Source organism: Melospiza georgiana, chromosome 17, assembly GCF_028018845.1.
Source record: "Melospiza georgiana isolate bMelGeo1 chromosome 17, bMelGeo1.pri, whole genome shotgun sequence".
Classification (NCBI taxonomy): Eukaryota; Metazoa; Chordata; class Aves; order Passeriformes; family Passerellidae; genus Melospiza; species Melospiza georgiana.
In genome coordinates, this window is record NC_080446.1 from 11233459 (window position 1) to 11254395 (window position 20937).

Here is a 20937-nt window from a genome sequence, read left to right on the forward strand (position 1 = left end):
CAAGGAGCAGAGGAGGGGCAGCTCTGAGCTCTTCAGTGCTGTCACCAGTGGCAGGACTCAATAAAATGGCACAGAACTGTCTGGGGGAGGCTCAGGCTGGACACCAGGGAAAGGCTCTTCCCCAGAGGGTGCTGGCACTGCCCAGGCTCCCCAGGGAATGGGCACGGCCCCGAGGCTGCCAGAGCTCCAGGAGCTGCCAGGGGTGCCCAGGGTGGGGCTGTTGGGGTGTCTGTGCAGGGCTGGGGCTGCCCTGGCTGATCCTGGGGGTCCCTCCCAGCTCAGGATATTCCATGATTCTGTGATTTCCATGGTTCTGTGTCATGGTTTAGTCCCAGCAAGGGGGACTAGCCAAGCCCCCCTTGGTCGCTCACTCACCCCACTCCAGCTGGATCAGGGAGGGAATGGGAAGGGTAAAAGCCACAAAGCTTGTGGGTTGGGATAAAAACAGGATAAATCAAAAGCTGTGCAAGCAAGGAGAAAGCAAAACAAGGGGTTCATTCCTCATTCCCATGGCTGGGCAGGTTCAACAATCCTCAGGAGAGCAGGACCCCGTCACACTAATTGGTTGCTTGGGAGGAAAAACACCATTTCTCCAAATATTCCCCTTTTCTTTCTTCCTCTCCCACTTCATGCATGATGTCACATGGTCTGGGGCTTGTTTTTGGTCAGTTTGGGTCACCTGTCCTGGTTGAGTCTCCTCCCAGACTCCAGCTGACTGTATGAGGAAAGCCCTGGGCTCTGTGCAATCCCTGCTCAGCAATAACAATAATATCTGTATTATCAGCCCTGTGTTCAGCACAAACCCAAACCCCAGCCCCAAACCAGCCACTGGAAAGGAAATTAACTCTACCCTAGCTGAACCAGCACAGTCCATCTATAGAAACTATCAGAAAAATCTCAGGAACCTATCAGCAATTGTCATTCAGCACTGAGTGCCAAGGAAACAATAGAGTAATACTTGTTAGAGAGAAAAAGTTGCAAAAACAAGCTTTGCTCTAACCCATGCTGCTAAGACTGTAATTTTCAAAACTACTTAGCTCACATCCACAGGCTTTCTGAGAGGACTGACACAAAATCTGCAGCTAGGCTGACGTGCCTGCTGAATTCTCTTTTTTGCTCTTCATCTCCTGAATGACAACCATGATGCAAAGCCCATCACTGTGACAAGATGCTGGTCTTATTTTTTGTCATGCAATCACCCCATCATTTCCAGCAGTGCTGCTCACAATGCCTTGCCTCTTCTAAGTCCAAAGAAAAGGCACAAGTACAAGAGTCTCTTAGTAAAACATTAATCTCAGATCACAGATTTATTTTATGGATTTGCAACACAGCCCATATTACAAACATTGTCTGGGAACATTTACAAGAATAAATAAGATGGACTCGCAGTTGTAAAAAAAAGATTACACTTCACTGTAATGTACAGTCAAAAAATATATCTGATATTCATTGACTTGACATTATTTACCTTCCTTCTTTTAAGCTAGAAAGAAAAGACACTGAATGCACAGTGTTGAGAGTTTTGTATTTATATTTTTTTCCTTTTTTTGTGTTTTTTCATACGTGCTTTATCTATCAAACATCCAAACTGTACAAGTGAGTTTCACCAGTAATCCATAAAGGCCGAGGGGGAGCAGAGGGGGCGGCAGCACCGCATCAGCAGAGACTCCTCTCATGCAGCAGCACTCCTCCCTGCCCAAAAACACATCCAGGGGGCTGGGATGGCACACTGCTCAGCCAGAGGCAGCCACTGCCCTCTGAGGAGGTGGCAAGGCTGGCAAGAAGCGATGTTGGCACACCTGGGTGCCCGCAGGAGATTAAATCGGGGTGGGAGTGAATTCTGTCACTGCGGTTAGTCGGGGTGGGTTAAGGGGGATGTTAAGGATGCAGCTCAAAGTTTTGGCATAGAAGTACAGTGTTTAAATGCTGGCAATGCAGGAAAGGGCTAGAAGGGCAATGAGGGGGTAATTCCAGTTCTGCTCCAGGTACATGGAAGTCCAGCACATGAAGTTTGGTTTGACTGTCAGCAATGTGAAACACCGAGCAGTGTTTGTCCTGGGGAGTCTCTGATTACCTAAATTAATGAAAGCTTGTAAAGTGCTGGCCCCACTTCCTCTTCCGTCCCCCAAAAGACACTCCTTTCCATTATTTCACACAAAGAAGAGTTCCTGGGGATTTCCTCACTGAAAGATGATGTACTCACACAAGGAAATCCATCCAGTGCAACACACTTGAGGTGTCTCACAGGGTGTCCCAAAGGGTGGCATTGCAGGGTAACAGATTCCCACTGAAACACTTCTGTGACAATTGCCTCCACTAAAGGAACCACTAATATCAGGACCAATCCTGATATTTCATATATAGGCACCTCTTGTGCACCTATATATGAAATACCAGGATTGATCCCTAAGGGACATCAACAGCATCTTCACCCTGTACCTCCAGAGTGCCATGGACTGGCTCATGTTTATACTGCTCAGAAATAGCTCATTGAATTGAATTCCAAGAAAAACCATTTTAGCTTGTTCTTTTCCCTTTTCATCCTTTTAAATCTTTTCCCCCCTACCAGGAAACACTATGGGAACACCAGCATCTGGCATTCAGTCTGCTGCATTAGTTTGTCTTTTAAGGCTCAGGTTGAAAACAGAATAGTGGTGGAAAATCTGCTGCATGAACTGGGATGAGGATGGAAAGACTGATTTAGATCCCTCATGTTTTTACAAACTGGAAAAGCTGCCAGGTTTTCACCTTCTGCTAGTCCAACATTAAACTGTAGGATATTCTGAACATAGTTTATTTTTTTTTTTCACAAGGGAAACTTTTAAAATATTTTAACACAGCAGTTAATGGTTATAGATTAGAGGTCACTGGAAGTCAGCAAGTTTTTGCCTCTTTTTTTTTTTCTTTCCATCACACTCTGTACCACCAGGATTTGGTGGTATATGAAAATGTATGATTCTGCTTGACAGTTTGAGCAAATTGTACATTCTTCAAGTATGCATATGAGGCAGATGATTGATACCTTTTCCAAGTCAATGAACAGATAATACATGATGGATTTTCCTTGTGGTCCTTGCCAAAACTGCAGAAATCGGGCTTTGCTCGCTGTGCTGTTGGCTCACCCTCGAGGAAAAAGAGCTGGAGGTATTTTTGGGAACAGGGAAAGAAAGAGCACTTGCATTGAAATTGTATATTATGTATGTATGGCTATTGAAGACTGCAATCTAAATAAGCAGGAGCACAGGAGGGTTAACAGGATCCTCACTGCTCACATCTGTCTCTCTGACTTAGCTGGCTCCTCCTGTTCCTCTGTCTGGGCAGGGCAGCTGCAGTGCTTTGTTCTGCCCTCACACAGCAGGAATATGGAATTTTTGACCCAGTGGCAGTGGTTATGCTGAATAAATGTTGCCACTTAATAAATGTTGCCACTTTTGCCACATGGCCCCCTTTATTTTCCTAAAAAAAAAAGAAAAAATGGGGTTGACTGTCTTTTGTACACTTAAGACAAATTAAAGATTCTCAAATGAAAATGCAGCAGTTTCACACCATCTTGAGATGCCCCTTTCACTGGCTGGAGTGATCACAAAAATTAACTGTGCTGCCAACGTCATGGAGTGGATTGCTCACATTTATTACAGGACAATGAAGTTTTCCAAGGGGAACTTTTCCACCACATTGCCCATCCAGGACCATGCCAGGACTGTGCACTGCTCTGTGACTTCACTAAAAATTCTGCAAGTGTGACAGATAGAAGCACCTCATATTTGAAGATTCCTCTCTTGAGCAAATCTTCTTTTATCTTTGTCCCTCAGGATTTATTCCCTCTGTCACACTCCGAGTGCTCCATCTCCACAGCAGGGAATGTGACATTATGTGTTTTTTATGATCTTGGCAGGAACTCAGGAGAGTGAGATGAGAGCAGCTGTGCAAGAATCAGAGAGAGAGAGCAAGGTGCAAATTTCCTACCTGTTCCAGGATCCATTTCATTTGCTTTTTCCTCCAATATTTGGTTCCTCCCAAAGGAGATTTCTTCTCCTTTCCTTTTCTTCCAGATGAAAACTGGTTTAACTGCCTCCTGAACCACCCTCTGCAGGAGCCTCTCTCCTTCCTCTGACTCTGCAGCACACCAAGAGCAGTGACCAGAAATCCCTGGCTTGAGATTCCCAAGGGAAATCCCACAAACTGCTGCTGCAGGGCCTGTGGAAAGTAAATGGAAAAGCCACTCTAGCACCCACAGGCTTAAATTTACTACTGTGGGGTCCATGTGGCTACTGGACTTTTTATTGTTGTTGTTTTCCTAGGGAGTTACAGCTCCAGAATAGAAGGCTAGAAACTCCTGCTAACCAGGGGAGTTCATTGCTGCAGTTACACCAATAATAATTTAAGATGTTTTTGACCCCCTATATGAGATAATGACCCCAAACCACCTGTTTCTACTTCCTTGTATTCCATTCCAAACTTTACACCAACTCTGCTATCACAAACAGTTCCCCTCACCTCTGAAGGATGTCTCCATGGGAATAAGTTCATCTTCATTATGTCCATTCAAATATTGTCAATGTGATTATTTTTTCCAGCCTAAGATTCAGTCACTGAGGAATTCACCTTATTTTGACTGCACATTATCACTTTTCATCCACAGCAGGGGATGCTTAGGCTGAAAAGCTCACACTGACTATTAATCCTTCCAGGAGTGAGAAAACCTCCGTTATCTCATCTCATAATTCCTTTCTTTCCCCATGAAAACAAACCCATCACCCATAATCTTGCTTCAAACACATTACCTACTTCACTATGGGCTGTTCTCTAGGGTTTAAACAACCTCAAGGTAATAAAGTGATTTAAAGTGAGCTTTTCCACACAATTCCCTTCATCATTAATTCACACTTGGCATATATGCACTGTGCAGGGAGGAACAGCATGAAGATCCCTGAGCCAACACAGACTGGAGCTGGGTCAGTCCCCCAAAAGCACTGTAACTGCAGGAATTTATAACAATTTGGCAACACAATCTGCAGTGTCTGCTGAGCATCTTCCCATATGGGTTTTAGGCTGGACATTAGCAAGTTCACACACATGGTTGAGTGGCCACATAATAAGCTGTGACTAACAGTTGGGCTGTGGGAACCAACATTTGCATCGAGCTCCTACCAAATGTAAAATTTAGCTTAAATACCTTTCCCTGCAGTTTGTGCCAACATCACTTGGCTTTTGCAGAGGGCTGAGCACCCAGGGAGTTGCTGTGGGCCAGCTGATACAGGTACCTGACCCTTTAGTAGTTTTCATACCTTAAAACACATGCAAACCCACCTCCAGACCCTAAAGCACTGCACTGCCAGCGCTGCTCTGCTCTGCTCATCCCACACATCCTTCCCCTCACTCACACACCCCTCCTGTGGGCCTAACTCTGGCATTTCAATCCACTTTCTCATAAGTTAAGCCTAAATTACCTCCTACACTTCACACCTCAGTGATAGTGGCATTTCTGTACCTCCCTGTTCCCTTAGCCCAGCTGTCACCCTCGGTGCTGGCTGCACTCCCCTAAGTCACCAGGGACAGCTGTCACTGTGCTACCTTCTGTGTAAAATTAACAGAATGCTAATTACTAATTAATATTTCTATATTATCCACAGGGAGTGGTTCCCCTTGGCTTTCTGAAGTCAGCAGAGTCAAAAACACTTTGCTGACTTGTAGTTTCTTCATACCTAGGCAGTTGTTGAAAAATCCCATCCTGGGATTAGAATTCCCTCTTCCCTTTTCTCTCCCAGCACCTGACCTACACTGTTCCACCCAGCCACCTGTAATCAAAACACAAATATTATCCTTGTCCTCTCACTTTTATCTCCTAGTTTCACTTTGCCTTCTACTTATTTTTCCTGCTGAATTGTGTTGTTGCATAAATAAAGACAAGTCACTTGACAGCCCCAACTGGAACTAAAGTTGATTTTTTGCAGGCAGCAGAAAGGACCAACCAGAAACAGCACAGAGGCTCCTGTGAGAAGGTGGTTCATGATCAGTTAAGACCTTCATGGTATTAAAGACAAGAATCCAAAGCTCTTTAGAGAAACCCCAGGTGGTTCAGCATCCTTTGCTTATCAAGAGGGGTATTAATGAAACTCCAAGCATCCTTCCCTGGGCTGGTGCAGGTCCTGGTGGATGGCAATGGTTTGCTTGGGTACTGGTTTGTGGCTGAGTTGAGAGCTGCTTTTGCCAGTTTTCATTTCCATCCCTCCTGGTCAAGGTGAGGGTGTGACTATTGAAGAAAGAATGGCCGTGAAGCAGAGGCGCCTTTTGAATTCACAGACAGAATTAGCAAAACATCCTGAACTTGTGGCACGCTCTGTGCCAGGACAGAGCTCTCAGCAGCCTCTGAGGATTTACCTGAGGGTGGAAAACTACAGGGTGATAAGAAAATTGAAGTTTCCTTCAACTCTTACCTCCAGTCTATCCTTTAGCAAGTCTGAATTTAGAGAACCTACACCCCAGAATCCATTTTACACACAGAGCAACCTCATATCCCGCACCCTCAAGATAAATAAATGGCTAAATTGAAATACTAATTATTGTAAAGCCTTGCTCATTCAATTATTTTTTCCCCAAGATTACCCTGCAGACCTTAGTGATTAACTACTTAAACATACTTTTTCAGAAAAGCAATTTCTTGGCTGCTAAGAAGTCAGAATGAGGTCCACAACCATGGCAAAACACATCTGGTGCTTGTTTCAGAGAAGGAGACTTGCACAGGCATTTTTGCAGAATAAAACAAAAGCTGTTTTGCTTAAGAAGAGAAGTTCTGTTTGCTGTGCTGGGCTAACACTTCTCTTTACAGGTTTCTGTGTATGTACATCACCTTTCCTACAGCTCCAATGGGTTACAATTTTGAAGCTTGTAGGTTCCTGGAAATAGTGAGGAAATCTTGCCCAAACTCAATTTTAAGAACTTCAGACTTTGAAACTCTTGAGCAGGAACTTTCTTTGCTGTCTGCCTGCACAGTGCCTGGTTCAGCAGGCTCCTGGCGTGACTAGGGCTCCTAAGTTCTACAGTAATACAAATAATAAATAAAAAATAGTCATACATAGTATATGAGCAATAATACCTACTTCATACCCTGTTTGTCAGACACACTGCACCCCAGCAATACTTGGGAAATGTGGTGACCAAATCACCAAAGTTGCCAGATGAATGCCATTTGTTGATGCAAATATTTAACTTTCAGGTCCAAGTGGCTGGGAAACTCCTCAGCAGCTTCACCAGCAGTGAAAGGACACAGACCAGAGGGATGGAACTGGGTCATGCACAGCCCTGAAGTTGAGCAGAAACTGGGAGGAAATATTTCTGTGGAGGCAGTGGATCCATGTACAGCTTCTCATCTCCACCATCTATTTTCATGCTTAAAGGGACGACTACATTTGGGAAGAGAATTCCAGCATAGTCTTTTTGTTTTTTATATGTGTGTGTTGGCCCTTTCATTAGGAAAAACAAATAAAAGGAAACAGATAAGGTAGACAAATTGTAATGAAACATTTCATGTATCCCCTATGGCTATCTCATTTTTCCCAAATGACTGCTGCATGAAATTAAAAAATTAAAAGGCTGGGATTTGAGAACAAAATTATAAATTAAAAAGGAGACATTTAAAAGAGAATTTCCTAAGGGTTTCATTCCTTCCCCTCTCTGCAGCAAGCAGAACAAAAACACAATCCAAAAGAGGAGAGAAGTCAGAGGGGATTAGAAAGTCCAGTCTTTCAGCCTGTCTCCCACGTTGCTAATTTTTACAGTAAGTTATTTAAGAAGCAGTAGATGTTCCCATAGAAAGCAGGCAGCAGCACACACAGGCATTGCCTCCTCCTTCCAGCGAGGTCTCTGCAACCTCAGTCTCTTGCTGAGAAGGCAGGAGAAGTTTTCCTCCCCACACTTGTCACTGCCTTCCAGTGTGGGACAGGGGAGAAGCATCCACCAGAGTTTGGGGTCTGGCACATCGTGGGGTCCCCTCCCTTGGCTGGGCTAAAAGGAACTCAAGTATTCCAGTGCAACCTCGTATACAAATTTATACTGTTCCTGAAAGAGAGGACACAAAGGAATGGCATTAGTGTCACAGACATCTTTTATGAAAAATCCTTTCCTTAGGATCTTTCCTCCTGAGAAGCTGAGAGGCCTCAGGAACAAAATGTAAACATTGATTATCTGCTGCTGTGGGATGCAACAGGTGCATCTGTGATTGGTCTCATGTGGCTGTTTTTAATTAATGGCCAATCACAGTCAGCTGGCTTGGACAGAGAGTCCGAGCCACAAACCTTTGTTATCATTCTTTGCTATTCTATTCTTAGCTAGCCTTCTGAGGAAATAATTTCTTCTATTATTTTAGTATAGTTTTAATGTAATATATATCATAAAATAATAAATTAATCTTTCTGAAACATGGAGTCAGATCCTCGTCTCTTCCCTAAACCTGAGACCCCTGTGAACACTGTCACACATTAGGATATGGGAAAATTCCTCAGAGCCTCGTCCTACAAGAAAAACTACCTCCTCCCTCTCTCTTATACCCTTTGGCAGGAGCAGGCAAACACTGGTTGTGTTTCTGAGTGATCCTGAGCAAGCATGGCTGGGAGATGGTGTCATCAAAGGCAGAGAAAAGCACTCAAAGAGACAGCCCCAGTCTGGACCATTCATTATTTGCCTCCAGCCCTCACTGCACATGTTGCTTCTGAGGCATGAGCTCAGAGTGATGGATGGAGATGACTGAATTCAGGACAGTTTAATCTCCTGGGCTGCAGGGAGCCAGGCCTGAGGCGGGACTGTTCTCCTTTCCTGGTTTCAAGATGTGTCACAGCACCCAGCACTGGGCTGGGCAGGAGGACAAATCCCTGCATGGACAGGAGGACAAACCCCTGCATGGACAGGAGGACAAATCTCACTCTTCCCACAGCCATGGTGACAGATCTGTGGGGTTTGAGCTCCTGAGGTGGCTGGGCATGGGACACAGTGTCCACCTCTCTGCCTGGGCATCCCCTCTTCTCAGAAGGAGAAGCAGGAAGATTCACTGAACATGCTAAAACAGGACCAGTTTTAACTCTGGTGTCTCCATGTTCCCATTCATTTTGATTCATCCTGAACTAATTTTGACATTTTTTACCTATCCCGAAGTCCCTTGCCCACACACTGGATGGGGAATGAGCAGGAAGAAGCCTTACCAGTGACTCCACCATGTTGGATTTGTTATTCCGTAGCGTTTTCACTATGTGGAACACGTCGATGATGTTCTGCTGCTGGATCATCTCACACACGCTGCAGATGGCACAGAAGGTGCCGCTGCGACCACCACCGTTCCTGGCAGAGGGACAGACAGGGCAAGGAGGGGCTGGTGAGGCTGGGGCAAGGACAGCACACAGCCCATGGACAGGTCTCTAATGGAGAGATTGCCGACACATGGAAGGTCTCTGATGTTCAAGGGTTTGTGTGCCTCAAGGGGCTCCAAGAGAGCTGGAGGGGGGCTTTGAACAAGGGCATGGAGTGACAGGACAAAGGGGAATGGCTTCCCACTGCCAGAGGGCAGGGATAGATGGGATATTGGGAAGGAATTCTTCCCTTTGAGGGTGGGCAGGCCCTGGCACAGGGTGCCCAGAGCAGCTGTGGCTGCCCCTGGATCCCTGGAATTGTCAAGGCCAGGTTGGACAGGGCTTGAAGCAGCCTGGGACAGTGGAAGGAGTCCACTAGAACTGAGTGGTGTTTGGAGTCCCTTCCAACCCAATCCATTCTGTGAGTCTGTGAAAGTGGAAACCTGTAGAACTGGGGCAGGGATGGAAGGACTAAGGGATAAGGGGAGCTTCCCTGTCCCCCTGGAGTAAGGGACAGGGGAGCTCAGGGACTGCAGTGCTGCAAACCCCTGCTCTGGGCTCACAGCAGCTCTGTTATCAGAGCTGGGTACATGGCAGGGCTGCTTCAGCTCTGTCTGTGCTCCAGACACGAGACCCACAACGTACCAGGGCTCTTGGAGCTATCTCTCACTGCAATCAGCAAAATCCCTGGGCCAGGATACTATAATACAATACAATATTCAACTTGAGGTTATTATTATAAATGTAGTTAGTACCTGAAGTTGTACATTAAGTACAAGCAGAAGCGTGTGAAGTTAGCAGTACAAATGTACTTTAACTCCCTTTCCCCCAGCTGAAGCCTGGGGGATTCCTAGAGCCATAACCCACAACACGTGATGCTGCAGCCATTCCCCAGCCCTTACTCACAGGCAGTGGACCACGGTGCGCCCGTCTCTGCCATCGTACTGCTCCTGCCACTTCTCCAGCCTCCGGACCACCTTGAGCAGGGAGCGCTTGGAGGGAGGGGTGTCCCTGTAGGCCGGCCAGCCGATGTACTGCAGGTGCTGCACGATGCGGTACCCGTCCTGCGGCTGCAACACACAGCTGCTCAGGGCCAGCCACCACCAACACACCATCACTGAATTATTATGGTTCTACGTTTTTATTAAGAGATCTGGGTGGCAGCGGTGCTGTCGGAACCCAGGAAATTCCTCTCATCTCACAGACATCTTTTATGAAAAATCCTTTCTTTAGGATTTTTCCTCTTGAGAAGCTGAGAGACTTCAAGAACAAAATGTGAACAATGGTTATCGGCTGCTGTGGAATGCAACAGGTGCATCTGTGACTGGCCTATGTTAGCTGTTTCTAACAAAACTTTCTTCGGACAGAAAGTCCCAGCCACAAGCCTTTGTTATCATTCTTTCCTATTCTATTCTTAGCTGGCCTTCTGATGAAATCCTTTCTTCTATTCTTTTAGTATATGATCAGCAAATACAACATTTCCCAGGGCCTACCTTTAACATTTTCCCAGGGCCTACTAAGCCTAACTTTCTTTTTAGCTCCCTGAATTTTCTGTGATTTTAAAATCTTTTTCTATCAGGAGCACTGCTTGCAGAGCAGCCTCCCCTCTGCACCTGCACCAGCAGTGCTGGTGCTCTCCATGCTGGGTACAGTGTTGCTTTAGGACACAAAATAAAATGATGTGGACACTGGACTTCCCAAGGTAAAAAAGAGGGGTGTTTAATTTCTGACTCTAACATTTATAGTTTTCTAAAAATGACAGCGGATTGGAGGATGACAGTGCCACCTCTCCAATGACAAACTAACAGTCTATTAAATTTCTCCTTTTCCATAAAATAATGCAAAACAATAAGTTATTTACATGAAGTGCATGAGAAAGTTCATTACAAGAATGTAAACATCAGAAGGCTTAGAAGAACTTTAAAAAACAGGGTGACAGGTAGAGTGCAGAAACAAGGCCTTTTCTCTAACCTGGATAACAATTGTTACAGAGCCAAGCAGACACCAAGTGCATGGGAGCTTTATTTGGCTTCCAGAATCAAATTTCATCAAACTGCACAAACAAGTCAAATACAATAAATTCTGTGCTGTGCCATAAGAAGTAGAGGCAGCCCTCAGAAATTCTCTGGGGGTTGAGGAGGGAAAGGATCCTCACAAATTTGCTGGCAGTGGTGTTGGACATGGATGAGTGCAGAGAGCTGTGAGTGCACAGCTCCCACCCTGCAGCCCTGCATCCATGGGCCAGCTCCATCTGAGAGCCACAGAGCCTTGCTCTGACCAGCTTTATCACCCCCCTGGGACACAGGAAGGTGTCTGATATCCAACCAGTTTATCAGTTTCTGTGCTGGAGCACAAGGTTCCCTCTGCAGTGCCACACCTGAACGGCCGCACAGGCTCTGACCATGCAGACACTGATGGGTTACACTGCATGGAAATACAATTTGCAGAGCCTGCTTCCATTTCTGACAAGAAAAAAAAATGAAAGAGGAACAACAAAGGAAACATAATCAATCTGGGAAACGACTAATGAGAGAAAAATCCTCTGCTGAAGCCCTTTCCTGCAGCCCTGAAGCCGGATTGCCAAGGCTCAGTGTGCAGATAAACTTTGTTTCTATCATTTCAGCTGTCCTGGGGCTGAGGGACACAGACAAAGAGCTGCTCACAGAAATGGCAGTTGCTTATTTATAGGGAAAGCAGTGGCAGTTGGGAATCCCAGTCTAGCCAGTAAACATTGCATCTGTCTTCAGAGATGCTGCCTGGGAGCTGACAGATGGAGAGCTGCTGACACCATCCCAGTTTATTTCCTGCAATACTGATGGCTTTATATTGGCTACTAAGTGATGAATTGTTCTCAAATACACACAGAAAAATGCTCACCATTTAAATACAGATTTTCAGCTCATATCATCCACTCGCTGCCTTCAGCCAAGAGTCCTTTAGCAATGCAGGCTGATTAAATGTTAATTAAAGGAAGTAGCTGCAGTGGAATTTCATTCCTAGGTGAGATATTCTGCATCTCTAAACCCCAAGTCTTGGCTCTGCCTCTTCCTTGAGCCAAAATGTGTTTTTGAGAATAACTAGGGAATGTAGTATGTCTCCTGTCTTACCCTGGCCATGTTGCAAATCCGGAATATCCTGTTGATGATATCTTCATCAATATCTGCTGAAACAAACTCCACCTGGATTGGGCCATAACAACAGGATGTCTTCTCTGGCCAGTACTGCATGCAGAGCTAGGAAAAAAAACCCACAAAACCAAATAGAAATCTTAATTATTAACATATCTAGTAATTTCTTTTGGATCTATAACCAGCTCAAAATCCATCACCAATTTGTCTATCATGGCTTTGTTCAGACAAGACCTCATTCTAGCTTGGTAAAACATATTATATCCTGAATATGAAGGAAAAAAGAAATATATTTTAGGGTCTGGAATTTTCTTCCTCTTTATTTTTGTATGAACACAGTTTGGAAGTGATTGGATTCTGAGTGTAGAGGTGCAGAAAGGTGGCTTACAAATGAAGCTTCTGTAAAGGCAGAGATTTAACAGGAACATTGAAAGATTAGCGTCTGTAGATAAATTTAATAGGAACCATAGAGATCTGGTAAAAAAGGGGAAACGGTACAGGCACCAAGAAAATTAATCTTAATTCAAACAAACTGAAATTTCTTTTTTTTCCTGTAAGATGAACTTTTTCATTTTCTGGCTCTACCAGTGAGCAGGAGAAGGAAAGTGAGTTTGTTCTGAGAGCACAAGAGCTGCTCTGGTTTCAGCGTGAACCACAACTGCACCTCTGAAGTTTGTGAAGCAGGCTGGGAGTCTTTTTCTTGTGCTGATATTACTGAGTTGAAAGGACAAAACCCACCCTGTGCACACAAATGACAATCTAAGAATTTAAAATCCAGCTGGAAATAGATCATGGCGCAAAAATATTTTGCATGAGATCTCATTAGCAGTTTCTGCTAAGACTGTATTTCTTTGTGGCTTTTTTTTTCCTTCCTATTTTCAAGTGTAATTTTGTACAAGTTTTGAAACCCCCAGATGCTCATTTGAACTTGATCTCCAGCTTTTCAAGTTCAATCACTGCCAGCAACAACGTGGAGTGTGTGCATGTGGCTGCATTAATTCTGCACTCCTGTTCTTCCTTTGATCATATAGGATTGAAATTGGGTGGGATAGTCACACAATCTTATGCATCTTTGCCCTTGTTAGTTTTTCAAGATTAAGCAAGCCAGCCAAGACCACACAAGCAAGTCCTTTGAAGGGTTTCTTTACTCTTCCTTCAGACTTTCAAGCTGCCTAGTGATCTCCTCTCAAAGCATCTGTCCCTCAGGCAGGGAGATGTGAGCCGAGCTGAGCTTTGGCAAACAACCTCAAGGTGCAGTGGAAAGCAGAAAAAAAATGAAATCTTTCCTTAGGATGGAAAATTTGCTTCTTCCAGAGCAGGTCTGTGAATGGCCACCCCTCCAAACACACAGGTGTATAACTGCTGAACACTGCAGTGTAGTGTGTGTGCTCTGACCTCCACAAAGGTTTATTTGCCTTTTCCCTGTACTCAGGGCACAGCCTGGCATCAGGCACTGATGAACAGACAGGGAATGACAATGTTGTGATGCAAGGACAGCGCCAAGTTCTCTTTTCCTCTCCACAATGGGTCTGATGATCTGCTGGAGGGTAGGGAGGACCTGCACAGAGATCTGGATTGATGGGCTTGAAGCCATTCAATCTCACAATGGTTGTGCATGGTCTGAAGGGCAGCAGAGCTGGGGAAGGGTCTGGAGCCCCCAGGAGCAGATGATGGAGGTGGGAAAGGGGCTCAGCCTGGAGAAAAGGAGGACTGGGGGGAAAACCCTCTCACTCTGCACAAATCCCTGAGTGTGGGCTCTGTTCCCAAGGAACAAGGGACAGAGTGAGAGGAAACAGCTTCAAACTGTGCCAGGGGAAGCTTAGAGTGGATATTAGGGAAAACTTCTTCACTGAAAGGATGGTCAAGCAATGGAACAGCTGCCCAGAGCAGTGGTGGAGTGACCATCCCTGGAGGGATTTAAAAGATGTGTAGATGTGGCACTTGGGGGCATGGGTTAGTGGTGGCCTTGGCAGGGATGAGGTAACAGTTGGATTTAATAATCTAAGAGGTCTTTTCCACCCCAGATGATTCTATGATGTCAAACTGTCTCACGGTGTCCTGGTAGCTCATAAAATACAAACTTTAAAATCCTCCTTAACTTCCAGTGCCACCTGGGTGTTCTAGCATTGGCTGCACTCCTGAGGGAGGTGACATCGTGCTACAGAAACTGTCAAAGTGAATTCATGCACTGCCAAATCCCCTTTTCTGTGCCTACAGACTACATCAGAGCAGCAAAACTTTGCTAGGAAAAAAAGAAAATCTAAGCTTTGTGAAAGATAGTCACAAGAATAACGCTGGCTGGGGCTGAAAGGTTTGTGTTTTCCCAGAAGTGAGTGTGAGAAAGTGTGTCATTTCCAGAAAAAGCTGGGTTGTGCTTTGAAGAAAAAAAGGTGAAATTTGTCTCTGTATTTAGTACCAAGATGCAGAATCAAAGAGATGGAAGAGGAAAAGAGAAGATGCTGAGAACCTCTGGTTCCTCGCTGAGTGGTGGGACCCTGCAGGGCACAGGAGAGCCCACTGCTGATCAGAGCTGTCACTGGGGCTGGAATGGGATCCCACTGAGCTCCCCCAATGGGACACCCCCTTAAGGGCTGGGGTGATTGGATTCTCCATCACCATCCCAAAAAGAGACCAACAATTCACTGCCTGCAAGTGTGGTAAGACAAATGGAAGAGACAAATGAAAAATGAATCCATGAAGTACCAACTCAACACTCCTCTCCTCTCATTGAACAAGGGCTGTAATGGGTGGATTAGCCATGCCAAATGTACTCTCCACACAAATTGCATGATTACACCTTTTTGAAAGCTGTTCTCCTCTGCCACCCATCAGCAAGGTGGTTGGAAACACCAGGGCAGGAGGAATGGCAAAAGCTCCTTCCTGGCAAGCTCAAATGCTGAAAATAATGCTGTGTCCAGTAGCCAAAACCCAGCTTAGACATTAAAAAGGAAAAGAAATAGAGATAAAAGGACTAGATTATCCTCAAACTGTGCAAAGCACATTTCTCAGTATTACAGAATCATACTGGAAATCTCAGGGGAAAGATCCTTCAAATTATTTCAGCTCTCTTGGTTTTATTCTTCTGGAAATGCCATGTGAAAAAGGCAAACATGAAGCACCCTGGGGCTGTGGTAGGGAGCATTTTCCTGAATCAAACACAGACAAAAATATGAAAGGGGAGAAAGTGGGTTTGGGAGGGAAATGTTGGCCTGCAAACACAAAGTAATTCTGCAATATATAAAGTATGCATATAAAACTTGTTGATACTTTTAACTATATTTTCCATATTTTTATATCAAAGTATTTATATAATAAATGGGGAGACTTTATAGCAATTTTCCAGTACATAAAAGGGGCTTACAGGAAAGCTGGAGGGGAACTTCTCAGAAGGGTGTGGAGTGATAGGAAAAAGGGGAACAGCATTAAGCTGAAGAAGGGCAGATTAGATGGGATATCAGGAAGAAATTCCTCCCTGTGAGGATGGTGAGGCCCTGGGACAGGTTCAGAGAGAAGCTGTGGCTGTCCCTGGATCCCTGGAAGTGTCCAAGGCCAGGTTGGATGGGGTTTGGAGCAACCTGGGATAGTGGAAGGTGTCCCTGCCATGGCAGCGGGTTGAAGTGTCATGGTCTTTCAGGTCCCTTCCCATCCAAATTCTTCTATGATCCCTATTGATTGCAATAAGAATTAGCTTACAAAGAGCCAGGCATATGCACTTATTCTCCACTGAAACCCCAAAACATCACCTATTACTTTCCAGCTCCCCCTCATTTATTTACTCGGGTGGGAAGGCATCCACCCCAATAAAATGGCAGCAGGGACTCTCTGCAAACCCCCTGGACTTGAGAAGGGAGTGAAGGAAGAGCCAGGAATGAGGAGCCACTGACCTGTGCTGCATCCATCTCGTTGAGCATCACCACGGAGGAGCAGTTGTAATCAAACACCAGCCTCCAGAAGTCTGTGATGGTGTTGGGCAAAGGGTGCTGGGTGACAATGAAGGCAGCAGGCTGCTTGTGGCTCTAACAAAAGAGTAAGATTAGTTAAAAAAAAAAAAAAAAAAAAAATCAATCAACTTTTATTCAAAGGAATATTATACCCGGGAGGCTGTGGGGAGGCAGTGTGAGCCATTTAACCAGATTATACAAATCACATCTCCTGCTCCTTGTTATCGGCCCGCAATGAATGAACGCCTCGTAATGGGATTCTTTTGCTCCCAATAAAGACATTTCATTAAAGAAGTGTCACAAGAGCAGAGATTACCCAAATCAATTATTTATATTTTGAGACTCAGCAAATAATGCTAATTCTACTATTACTACTACGACTACGACTATCAGTAATATTAATAATTGGAAGGAAAACAGCTGGAAGCAAATGTTCTCCTTTGTGCTGCAGTGGCCTCGGGGAGCTCCAGAAGGGATTAGCCCTGTCTGCTGGGGCTGCCTGGGGGTGCAGTGTGACAGAGGTGGCACGTTTGGATCCCAGCCATCCTTTATGGGGCACATTCAGAGCTTGTGACATTGGCATTTAATTTCTGCTGTTATTCTTTCACCTCAAAAAGGTCCCCTGACCTCAGCCTCCCTAAGCACGAGGGGGTGGAGCTGTGCTCCCAACCTCTGCAGGGCTGAGTTAATGAATGTTTGGGATGAAAGGCAACAAGCTGAAAACTTTATCGCTTCCCAACCACGGCAGGCAGGGCTTAAACGAGCCTGGAAACTGCACAGTCCTTTGTGCTGTACATCTGTGAAGCAGACTTGAATCAAAAGGCATGCTAATTCTGGGGTAAAAAAAACAAAAACAAAAAAACAAAAAAAGCACAAAAAACTCTCCAGCGGAATAAAATGTTGGATTTAAAGCGAAGATAATAAATTCAATAATAAATAATAAAATTCTGAAGTGTTAAGCTGCTCTTTGTGGGGTTTGCCTTTTCTCCTCTGTGTGAGGAAGATGTGGGTGGAAGTGCTGGGCCATGCTGGGGAAAAGGGGTTTCTGAGTGTGCACGTGTGAGGAGGGTGATGGGAAGTGATGTACAGAGAAGGAAAACAAAATGATTTCTTGGGAAATTTTAATCTAGAATTGACTTTTGTCTTTTCCCCACTCTGCATTCCACATCTAGAAACACCAGAATGGGTCAAAAGTTGTGAAATACCAGACTAGTGGCGGCAGCAGAGTGGCAAATAAAATACTGAGGTTTATCTCTTAATTAAACACCAGAATGTTCCTGCTGTGGTTTTTTAATGGTGTGTCAGTAGCAAATCTAGCTTAACTCGTGGCTGAAGGTCTCATGTGCTTGTGGGGTTTGCCTTTAGGAGAAAAAGAAACCCTGCCCAGCTCCTTGCTACAGGTGAGGAACCAGGTTCACTGTCCTGTTTCAGAGAGAATGTGACACAGACATGTGAATTACTCATGCAAGAGAACATGTGTGGGATTATGGGGCAATTATGATGTTAGGGACACATAAATTCATGTTTTTTCTCCAAAGCCCATGGGTTAAACACAAATCTATCATCCCTTCTTCATTACTTGACTCATGATGTGACTTAAGTCTCATTTTTAAGGATTATGTTCCCTTGTTTTAGGGGAGGGTGAGCGACAGTTTTGCTCCTTTCAGGGCAATATGGGATGGATGGAGGTTGTCCTCTGAAAGTCCCTGCTCAGTACAAGACTTCACACCTCAGCAAGAACAGCCATGAAAATGTAGGATTCTGGCTGTTCCCCTGTGATTATTTTTGTCCCCAAAGGTTCCTGAATCCTTTAAGGAAAGATAAAGGAGAACCAGAGAACATCACAGTGGCTGAATTTCAATGACAGGTGAAAAATTGCTTTGTACTAAAAAAATTAATCCACTGGAATTTTGTGGGGAAGGATCCAAATATTTGCAAAGTGATTTGAGGTAACAAGGGCTGAAATGTATAAACATTCCCTAAGAAACCAAAGACTGGATTGTGCTTCTGCAAATGTGCAAAACCACTAAACACACTTTAAAATAACAAGTTTCCTTAGGCATGTTTGCAATGAAAACATCACAATCTTGCTGAAAAAATCTAAAATAAATTCTGTGACCGTTTGACTGAATATCTTAAATGCAACAGTATTGCTGTTTCCCAAAGATTGAAGAATAGACAAAATTAAAAAACAGAGACCCTGCTGCTGCCAGGGAAAAAATGATGGCATTTCACCCTGGATCATATTTACACATACTCCAACTGCAATAATTAGTGGCTTTAAAGACATCTGTGTCCAAAGGCAGCACAGCAAAAAGAAGCCATCAACATAATTCATCCTCCACAAATGACCCGTGCTGTGAGATTCCAGGCTATAAACAAAGCGAGGGAAAACGCCTTTGGACAGAGTCACATCAGCTCAACTCACATCCTTTAGCCTGAAAATATTTTGCACATTTGATCCCTGCACTCCCACATTCTTAACTGCACAAGATCATATCAATCACTCGCTCCACACTGCAAATTATCCTTGTCAAACAGCTGACCTGGCAAACATTTCTCTTCCCAATGGATACAAAACCAATGTATGGGAAGAGCTGTTCCCCCATGTTTTTGTGCATCTGCCTTTCTGTGATCCAGCCTCAGACTGCACTCTGAGGAATGCCTTTGCCAAAAAATTTCTATCAATGTGGTGCAGCACTAGGCTGTGTGATCACAGAATAACAGCATGTAACAGAAAATGCTGGGTTGGAATGGACCCTCAAGGATCATGGAGCCCAACTCCTGGCCCTGCACAGCACCTTCCCCAAAAGTGCCCAAAAGTTTTGTCTGAAAGCCTCTTGAACTCTGCCAGGCTAGTGCTGTGACCACTTCCCTGGGATAACCATACTCTGGAGGACATTTCTTGGTGACAAAGAGAAAATTCATGGGCTTTGCCCGATTTGGAGATACCAGACTCAGAAATTACAGCTAAATAAGTTTTTTAAATTTAGATCCATTCTCCCAGAATGTCAGAATTCAGGACATCCCTCTGGCAGTCCTGGATTGCCCAAACCACTGCCAGGGGGTTCAGAGACCCTGGCACAGAGCCCAAGACAGCTGTGATTTTGATTATGACCCATGGAAAAAATTACCAACCTTATATGAGGATCTGCAAGCCACTAAAGTCTAAGTAGAATAATAGTTAGTCTGTAACGGGGTGAAAAATAGATTTTTTGGGGTTTTTAGAATGGGGGTTCAGGGGTCAAGATGGAGGGACCTGGGCATGTCCAGCCTTTCTCCTTCTTCTTCTTGGCCTCCATCTTCTGCTGTGATGGGGGCACTTTTTATTGGTTTAGAGTAGAAGCTCACTGTCTAACATAGGTGGTAGGTATTGGGAAGTTATGGTAAATATTGTACATGGAGTTTTTAGTATAAAAAGATAACACCACCCCAAGAATGGGCAGAGTGCCTCTGTCTGACCCGCTGGATGGACCTCAGCAGGCCAGAGAGAGAATTTTATACATAAGAAACAATAAACAACCATGAGAACGAGAACTGAAGAGTTCTGACTCCCTCTTTGACCACTAGGCTGGGAAAAGAGACTTTCTAATGCATCTCAGGGTTACTCTGACCAGCAGAAGCCCCGAGACCAAAAAAGCATCATGAGAGGGAATAACCCCATGTCAGGCCGCACTGGGTGTGCAGAGCAGTGCTTACATCCATGAGTGCAGCATTGATGTAGTTGCTGGACTCGCCATCCACGGAGATGAGGAAGGGCAGGCAGCGGTCCAGCGGCAGCACGTCCATGCAGCGGTTCTTGTCGTGGTTGCGCGGCAGCAGCCCGATGCTGCAGTCCTCCGGCCGCACCCGCGGCGTCACGATGTTCAGCGTCTGGGAAACAAGGACACAAACAGCCTGAGCGCCTTGCAGGCCACCTCCGAGAGTCACAGAATGGCCAGGTTGGAAGAGAGCTCCAAGATCATTGAGTCCCACCCAGCCCCAACCCCTCAATAATACCCTGTCACCCAGTGCCACGTCCTGTTGGAACACAGGACATTCCTCTGGCTGCCCTGGAACCCCTGCCCAGGGGGCACAGACACCTTGGCACAGAGCCCAAAGACCCCTGTGCCCTTGATCTTGACCCATGGAAAAACAATTACCAACCTTTATAAGAAGAATTACAAGTCAAAAGAGTTTAAGTAGAATGGTAGTGAATTTATCACAGGGTGAAAAATAGATTTTTTTTGGTTTTTTAGAATGGGGGCTTGGGGCAAGATGGAGGAATCTGGGTGTGTCCAGCCTCTCTCCTTCTACTTCTTGGCCTCCATCTTCTGCTGTGATGTTGGCACTTTTGGATTGGTTTAAGGTAGAAGCTCACTGTCTAACATAGGTGATAGCTATTGGGAAGTTATGGTAAATATTGTACATGTAGTATTTAGTTTTAGTATAAAAAGATAACACCACCCCAGGAGTGGGCTGAGTGCCTCTGTCTGACCCGCTGAATGGACCTTGGCAGGCCAGAGAAAGAATTGAGAACAAGAACTGAAG

The 20937-nt window shown here is 45.0% G+C and overlaps 1 protein-coding gene across 5 annotated transcripts in view; it reads right to left on the reverse strand.

The window, feature by feature from the left end:
* Positions 1–1281: 1281 nt before the first annotated feature.
* The window catches only part of PTPRT (protein tyrosine phosphatase receptor type T), a 491783-nt gene continuing 472127 nt past the window's right edge, over positions 1282–20937 (reverse strand). For all 5 annotated transcript variants that reach the window (XM_058036502.1, XM_058036501.1, XM_058036499.1 and 2 more), the window contains 6 exons: positions 20107–20280; positions 16351–16482; positions 12446–12571; positions 10245–10408; positions 9195–9330; positions 1282–8058 (listed from right to left, as the gene is read on the reverse strand). In XM_058036502.1, the coding sequence (XP_057892485.1) occupies positions 8005–8058; positions 9195–9330; positions 10245–10408; positions 12446–12571; positions 16351–16482; positions 20107–20280 (786 nt within the window). In that variant the 3' untranslated portion in view covers positions 1282–8004. The remainder of the gene's footprint in view (positions 8059–9194; positions 9331–10244; positions 10409–12445; positions 12572–16350; positions 16483–20106; positions 20281–20937) is intronic.